The sequence below is a fragment of the Limulus polyphemus genome, unplaced genomic scaffold (assembly GCF_000517525.1).
Source record: "Limulus polyphemus unplaced genomic scaffold, Limulus_polyphemus-2.1.2 Scaffold114, whole genome shotgun sequence".
In the NCBI taxonomy this organism is placed as follows: domain Eukaryota; kingdom Metazoa; phylum Arthropoda; class Merostomata; order Xiphosura; family Limulidae; genus Limulus; species Limulus polyphemus.
Window position 1 is genome coordinate 1,082,250 of NW_013665724.1, and position 8,963 is coordinate 1,091,212.

The 8,963-nt window shown below is 34.5% G+C and overlaps 1 protein-coding gene across 3 annotated transcripts in view; it reads left to right on the plus strand.

Moving 5' to 3' along the window:
• Positions 1 to 8,677, plus strand: part of LOC106471689 (transcription cofactor vestigial-like protein 2) — a 49,547-nt gene extending 40,870 nt beyond the window's left edge. For all 3 annotated transcript variants that reach the window (XM_022401155.1, XM_022401147.1, XM_022401151.1), the window contains one exon: positions 7,329 to 8,677. Coding sequence is in view for 1 of the 3 variants with exons in the window: in XM_022401151.1 (XP_022256859.1) it covers positions 7,329 to 7,378 (50 nt within the window). In the remaining 2 variants the exon portion in view is untranslated. The remainder of the gene's footprint in view (positions 1 to 7,328) is intronic.
• The last annotated feature ends 286 nt before the right edge of the window (positions 8,678 to 8,963 follow it).

An 8,963-nucleotide genomic window follows, 5' to 3' on the forward strand; every position in this document is an offset into this window, starting at 1 on the left:
GGCTACTCTTTTACCAACGAATAGTGGGATTGACCGTCACATTATAACGCCCCCACGGCTGAAAGCGCTAAAAATAGGGCTTTGATATCCATATAGGGAACAACGCAGACAAACCATTGTGTGACTTTGCACCTGAAAAACAACAACCAAAAAATTATCATAATAATAATCACACCCAGATTTCGATAATAAATTATTTTCAGCATTGTATTTCTGTTTAAAACGATCCTAAGCATTTGAACGTTTGTGTTTGAAATATGAATTGTAGCCTATAAATATCCATCACAGTAGATTATTTACACAAAGGATTGTATTTGTGGTTAAAGAAGTCCATGGACGAGTAAATATTACAGTTATGATTTAACATTATAAAATATTTGTATCCTTCTAGACTAAAGCAAGATAGTTGTATTACATTATTATTACATCAATTCTGATTATAACCAGTTTTCGTCTACTTCAAATTATTAATTGCCAAGCTACAGGTTTTACTTCTATATTAAAAAAGGCTGCTACTTTTCACATGTGTCTGGTTAGAGTTTTTTTTTTTTAAACTGTAAGATATACATCATTATTAGGCTGATGTAGTCATATTGGTTGTAATGCAGGCTATTGCATATATTGATTTATATTTTTAAACCTATAATTACAGATGGGGGCCCTCATCAGCATTAAGAATTTAAACTACTTAGACTCCAAGTTGTATATTTTCCCATAACTTTCTTGTTTACGTGGTTCCTAATAACATACAAGTCACACAAATATATGTAAACAGAAATGCCAGCAATATTACAATGAACCGCATTGTTTATTGATGGAGTTACTTATTCATTTTACATAGAAAATGAGCGGAGTTCACTCTCTTTTTGGCCAGTTCTTTGCAATGAGTATTATGTCAGGTAAAAACGTAAAATTACTCAATATTATAAAATATGTGGACCCCACCGGTAGTTAACAGTACAACAGTAAGTTAGTAATTTGAAGGTTATTTTTGTGCCCTTAGAATCTTTCAATACATAATTTTGTACACCATCGCTTTCGATAATTTGTTCTCAATAACTACGTTAAATCTGAGATAGGAACAACTACATTTTGTTTAAGTATTCTTAGAATAACGTCAGTGGTAAACTATTTGAATATTAAGCAAACTTCTGTATTTGTTTATACTTGTGAATTTGAGAAAAAAGGTACAGCGCAACTCTGTACAATATTTAACGAGAATGGGAACGTAGTCGTAGCATACGCACGCTATAATCTAACCATTCGTCACGGTCAGTGTGGAATGTCAGACAATAAAATCTGCCCTTCCACACACACACACACTCCCTCTGATTATTAATTACAATGTCTTTCCCAGTCTCTCGCTCGTCGTGCACGGAACCTCATCCTTCTTCACCCGCCATTCGGTCATGATGACATGCGCTGGTGTATTACGTATTGAAGAGCGAGAGGATCTACTGATGAGTAATAAAACATTTATGAGGTTTAATAAGGGCATATACTTGTAAGCCCTCATTCATTTCAGAGTTAATGGATATTACGATCTATCTCCAACTTTCATACCTTATCCTATCTCTATTAAACAAGTATGTAAGCGAGAAATTCAATTTCCGAGATACATCTTGGATAGAATTTAACATATTTGCTACAGAAACATTAAACAGCTCCTAATGCTATTTTCTAAACATAGTCATTTAACTCGTCTGGCAAATATTTGTAACATGAAGGTAATTAATGGGAACTCGTAAACAAAACACGAGGCGTGTTTTGCAGCACAATATTTGTATTGTAAGTCTAAGGTAATTTTTGCATCATTTTCTAATTTTCGATAAGTCACGTGAATGAAATCACTTAGTTTCATTGGTCCAATGTATTCCTCCCCCTTCCCCTTCCAAACGTCGTCGTTGTTGAATTTTGCTCAAGGGCAAAGCTACACAATCTGCTATCTGCACTCTGTCCACCGCGACATTAGTATTGTGAGCTTATAATGTTCCCGCTGACCCACCGGGGGAACCCCCTACCATACAAGGTAGATTTATATTGTTTCGATTTGAAAATTCTTCTCATTGTAGATAGCTAGATGTATCTTAATCATGAAGAATGTCGAAGTGAAGAATATTCTTATGATCTATCAAAATAAAAATTTCATATAGGAAAATGGTTTGTTAGAAAGACTGTACCCCAAAAATAATAGTCTTTTTTTAGAGGTACACTAATGGAAAATTAGAAAAATAGCATCTATTTTTGAGCTATTTTCTTCACGTTCTGTAATCAGGATTTGTTTGTTTGTTTTGAATTTTCGCGCAAAGCTACACGAGGGCTATCTGCGCTAGCCGTCCCTAATTTAGCAGTGTAAGACTAGAGGGAAGATAGCTAGTCATCACCACCCACCGCCAACTATTGGGTTACTCTTTTACCAACGAATAGTGGGATTGACCGTTACACTATACCGCCCTCACCGCTAAAAGGGCGAGCATGTTTGGTGTGACGGGGATTCGAACCCGCGACCCTCAGATTGTGAGTCGAGCGCCCTAACCACATGGCCATCTGTAATCAGGAAGAAATACATAGTCACACACACACATGTTACCATTGCAAATCTGGATACATTATTCACGTTTATAAAGGTAGGCAGTGTAAACTTAGATATAATCCTAGGTTGGGAAAGTAAATGTAGACCTGGATATAGCTCTCGGCTGGAGAAGTATTCTCCAACTGAAATACGAAGCCTCAGAATAAAATTTGAAATAAAGTTCTTGAAATCGTTAACCTCCATTATCCAGATATAAAATAATAGCAATAAATAATTCACATCATTGCACAATATAAAGTTTGGTTTAGAACAAAACTACATTAAACTATCTGCTGTGTCCACCTCGAGGAACCACGGATTTTAGCGTTGTAAGTACGTAGACTTACAAGTGCAATATTAAGTAAAAAAGCAAAATAACAACAGTTGTAATTATATAGATAAATATACAATAACAAACAAAATTATACTTTTCATTGTATGGAAGTAAATCAAACTTCATAATAATTTAAGAAAAACTCATTTTCTTGATTCTACCAATAAAAATTGCGTTCATACATCCAAATGCTACCTCTAGTTAGCAAACATGCTCGCCCTTTCAGCAGTGGGGGCGTTATAATGTGACGGTCAATTCCACTATTCGTTGGTAAAAGAGTAGCCCAAGAGTTGGCGGTGGATTGTGATGACTAGCTGCCTTCCCACTAGTCTTACACTGCTAAACTAGGGACGGCTAGCACAGATAGCCTTCGTGTAGCTTTGCGCGAAATTCAAAAACAAACTTTTAGTTAGACTGGTTTTTAAATGCGAAATCTTCAGTAATTTATGAACAATATAGAGCTCTTGATGCATCATTGTAGAAACAATTGAAAGTCCAAAAACGCTCTTGATTTGCGGTTTACGTTAAGCAATCTTTGGACAATTGCCATTTGAAAAGTGTCTGGAGTACTGTTCAAGATATATATATGTTTCAATACATATATCGCTCATTATAATTATTTTTGCACATATATTAAAGGACTTTTTTCAAGTTCTTCGCATACTTTCACAACATCTATCTCTCTGGTGGCTCAATAGTAAGGCTAAGAATTTATAACGTTAAAAATTGCGTTTCAATACTCGAGATGGCATAACATAGTCAGTTTGTGTACTTTGCCCTTAACAACAAAACAAGCCTATCACGCCATCTATATTTAAAGAATTTCCACGTTGAAGCAAAAGTTGAAGATCTCCGTACTGTTTAAGTGGATCATTTTTTTCATGTCCTTAAATCTATAAAAAAACACACAAAAGTTTTAATTGCGAGACTGGTAAAATTCAAATCGTTTGTCGGTATTACTGAATACATTGTTTTGTAAATGATAAGTATTCAATTCTAACATATTCTAGCGGATCAACTATTCGATCATCGGTTCCTTTGGATCGAATTTTTTGGATTTCTGTTAACGAATACGCTTGATTTGAAAAGAAAGTTTTAAATTCTGGTAGCTCTTTGACTGATATTACGACCGGTGTAAATCCACTCTCGCGGTATTCTTTTATGAATGGGACTAGTTGTTCAATATTTAATTGTAACTACGCCTACTTGCGGCTCAGTTTACTAAATAGAATAAATAAATTCATACCGAGTTCTAAGAAAAAATTCCAAAAGAACTAACTTCATGACTTTCAAGTGAAGCTGTCTCGTAATATTTGGATCCGATCACTTGCTGTTTCGATGATTAGTTCAATATCGTCAATGATGACAAATCAGAGAATTCAAGGTGATTGTTCCTGATAGCTGATATCAAGCGTACAATCCAAAAGCACGGAATAATTTTCCATTATTTTATACGGACAATTTTCCCTGCACGTTTTAAACATACATATCATTAACTCATATCTTATCATATGCGTTAAATGACGAGCATGAATTGTTTATCTTTACTATTTTACTCACACGATCCTGGAATAGTGGATCAAATCTACCTAATGATTAAATTTGTCCTACAGAATACATTGTTTAGACTATGACTTGTTTCAATGGTTTCTCGAAAATAGAAATTATGTTCAGCCAATTATTAGATTAGTGTGATAATATGATCAAGAAACTTTCATCGTCGCTTTTTCTCCGTTTTTTATTTCTTCCTAATTTTAGTTACTTATCATGGTATGTTAAACGATTTTCCACATCATACTATTTCTCTCTGTTTTCATAGTGAAGCATTGAACGTCATACTATTTCTCTCCGTTTTCATAGTGAAGCATTGAACGTCATATTATTTCTCTCTGTTTTCATAGTGAAGCATTGAACGTCATGCTATTTCTCTCTGTTTTCATAGTGAAACATTGAACGTCATACTATTTCTCTCTGTTTTCATAGTGAAGCATTGAACGTCATACTATTTCTCTCTGTTTTCATAGTGAAGCATTGAACGTCATGCTATTTTGATCCGGATCTCAAATTCCGCCGATCAGAAAACCTCTCTTTACAGAATAATGTATTGAATGCTAAGGATTGTTTACAGTTAAAGCAAAACATCGCGTTTTTAATTTTCAAGTAGATTAGACACATTCTGTTAACAAGTACGTCGTTTTGGGTGGGCAGAGCACAGATAGCCCTTTGTGTAGCTTTGCGCTTAACTACAAACAAACCATGAACCTGGATCATCAGTTAGTACCATCTTCTTTAATTTTTTATAGGAAGCCCCCTTTTGCGAAACTTCGGTTCCATTTAACAGCAATTTGGGCATTTTGTGAATCGTGTTATGTCTTTCTTTCGGTTAATTTACCCGTGGCTTCAGTTTAACTGAAACTGAATTATTCTGTTGTTTTTTCTTCTTTTCTTTCTTCTGTACCCCTGGTGAATTTTCTGAAGTGTTTCGATATGTTTTTTCATTTACTTTGATAGCACTGTTATGTTACATCTACATCTATACTATTTTCGAAGTCAAACTTAATTAATTACAAATTACTGTCAGGACGAATTACTACTTTTCTTAAGATAATTCAATTCCTGATAAGCAAGCATTTTCAAAACAGAATGACCATTTGAAGCTACTTCGGCTATCAACATTCCTTATATATATAGCCCTTCAAATGTCTAGAGTCTCATATCTTAAACATTTTAACTATATTGGCGCAACCATTATAACATTCCAAACAAGAAGTGTTTATATGTCATGGAGGTCTATAATGTTCGAGATCTGGAAACAAAGTTGCCGACAGGGGATCGTTAGTATTAAAACTGTGATTTTCTAAGAGCATATATATATAGTTGACCAGTCAAAGAAATAGGAGGGAGTTGCTTCGAGGTGATTTATTTGCCTGAATTTACAGCTGGTAGAGTGAAAAGATATCTGATAATTATCCACTTCTGGCGTTATAATTGCAAATCTTGAAATTTAGGCTGTGACTATATTATTTTTATTTTATATTTCATATTATAGTAACATTATTATAAGTTCTCAATGTTTTAATTTTGTGAAATACAAGTTATTTTTAAACGCCAACCCCTTTGTGGGTGCAACGGTGGCACGTGTTTTGCACTGACGAATGACGAGGAAACTTCTAAAGAACAACTTCTTTCCGCAGGTGATTCCAACAAATGAAGATTGGTTAACAATTGTGTTCTTTATCAAAGAGCTATCTCTCTAGGAAAAACTTGCTATTTGAACATTAGGATAGAATTTTGGGAATGATTCAACAGATTAAATAGCTTTTAAGTTTATTTATAGAACCTCTAAAGTATTGTTGTTCGAGAGGTATGATATTTACAATACAATTTTCTCTGCTTAACGTGTACAAAATATTTTGTCATTAGTTTGATTTTGTCTCTGCCGAGAGTTCGTCCCATAAACAACTTTATACAAATTCCAAGACATTTCATTTCTTAAAGTAGGCTTTGTAGCTTAAAGATTAAAGGTCAAACAATATATTTTGATGAGTTTGATCAACGATACTTGGTGAACAGCTGCTTAAGTAGGATATGATTTTTCAGCACAACTGAACCATCTCGACTTAAGATCGTTTATTTTTATCGTTTTTTGAAATGTAATTTTAAGAGATTTGTGATAAAAGCATAACTTTTATTTAGTAGTCCACTGATTGGACAGCTGTGAGCCTACAGACTTACAACGCTTACATTCGAGGCTCGATTCTCCACACCAGATAGCTCAAATGGGGTAGAAGCATAATTCTTATTAAGTAGCCCACCGATGGGACAGCGTTAAGTCTACTGACTTGCAACGCTAAAATCCGAGGTTCGATGCATGCTATAGACACAGTAGAAAGCCCTATGTGGTTGTAATCTAAAACAAAGCAAACTTGTTTAGTAATGTTTCTATTTGAAATAAAATCAAACCGTAAAACTAATTTTACCCATGAGTGTTTACATATAAATAACAAGCAACTGTTTATTTTAGAAACAAAATTGTAATGCAACAAAGTTATTCAAATGTTTACTACCTGTTTAAACAACCATGTAATATTTTAAAGCACTTAAAATCAGTTATCATGACATACATCAAATAACCTTTCGCTCTTCTTGTATGCTGTTTTTTATCTGAAACTTCATCATTTTGTAAATCACCGAATTCTGGCAAAAGTCTTTATAGAGTTCATTTCACTATTGGTTATAGGATAATTATACTGTTTTAGCAGTCGCACTTATATACTTCCTAATACGAATTATTAAATACATATTCTGCTATTTATAGTCGTTTTGATTTTTTTAAAAGTCCGTATTGTGATACTTGTATATCTTTTCGAGTGAAATTACTATTGCCAGTCCTAACAATTCTATGTCTTCTTATCTTCATAGGTTTCGAAAGCCAAATACAGGAGGCCGGTAAGGACCTCTACTGGTTTTAGCTCCCTCTAACTTTCCCAGAAGATGAAACTTTTCTTCCATTAACGCATGTTAATGCATACCTGACCCACAAGGCTTGAGGTCAAAGGATGTCAGATGTTGGTTCGATACTGCTTCCAGAAACCAAGGACCAATATCCCTTCTTGTGGAAGCCATTTGGTGATGATGTTGTACATAATAATCTGAAGAGTTAAATAGTACCTTGTTACACTAGTAGGAAGTATTACGAGCCCTGAAACATCCCCTGAAGGAGCGAACAGTCTGTAGGCATTTGTTACGAAGGTAACTTTATAACTGACTAGTCGCTTGTAAATATGCAATTCGAAGTTTTCCGTATTCTTACGGGCTACTGATGAGTTTACGAACGAATCTGCGATCCCGAACTTTGCTATTAAGTTCGATCAATCTATCAAATTCAGACTGTGTGTAATCAGTACATGATAATTATATGTTTTGTTGATTTGTTTTGTTGTACCCTGCTAGTGCTAGTAAATCGTAAGTCCGAGCTATGCAGGGTCTTGCTGTACAGAACTGATAAAACATAGTTGTAATGTAAATGTATTTATTCATATAGCCCATAGATAAAGCAAATTCACATGTGCATGCAATGCACACAGTAGGAACAAAATTAGCCGTTTAATTGCAAGTGTCGTATAAGTAGGCTTAGAGACGTGGCTCATTCTGGGTCGATTTCTCTTCTGAATTTCTCAAAACAGAATCTTTACTGAGAAATAAAAATGATGCTGTTTCCATACAAACTAATTTCTGGCCTCTGTATCATGTGTTAGTCTTTCCAGATGAACAGATCTGGTTGTGCGACCAAAATTAAAGACTGAAGTTGTCAGCGGTGCTGCGGATGAGTGCTGTGCAAGAAATGATTGATATAACGAGCATGACATGAGCAGTAAAGGTCTGTTTCTCAAGCAGCTCACATATGGACGCCGTAAAGTAAAAGATGATCGTGGCTTCCGTTTTCCAATGAGGAGGGCCTCTACGCCGGCTAAGGATCCCAAAAGTCATAAACAACGACCCATGGTTTCATGATCACCTCATCGGAACGGTCGCGTTTTCTTCTCAGCATAAATTACTACTGTCTAGAAGAGAATAATTTGTCCAAAAAAAAAAGAAACCTAAAACCACATATTAACACATTTTTCATCAAATTGTTTGAACTTCGACTAAGATGTACCAAACCGTTTTGAAGTTCTAGTATTGCATTTGTGAATCTCCGTAACAACAGTGCTGTCTTTTTTAGCAAAACCTGGATATTATTAAGAGAAAACATAATGTAACTGAAGTAAAGACTGTTCTAGAGAGCTGTAAATGTTATTTTAAAGAGCATCTTTTAATAAATACATGCGTCATCAAGTCACTTTGGTATTTACGAAAAAGAAAAGTTTTCGCTATAATCTTTTCAACGGATTGTTTACTAAAACTCAAATTACAGAAAAATGAAATGGAAAAATAAATATAATTTTTATATCTATCTCTCTATCTTTCTCCCTCTCTCTCTCTCTCTCTATGTATATGTATATCTACAGATTATAGTTTTAGAAACAGTTTACTTCTCCGCAATATAACCAAAAT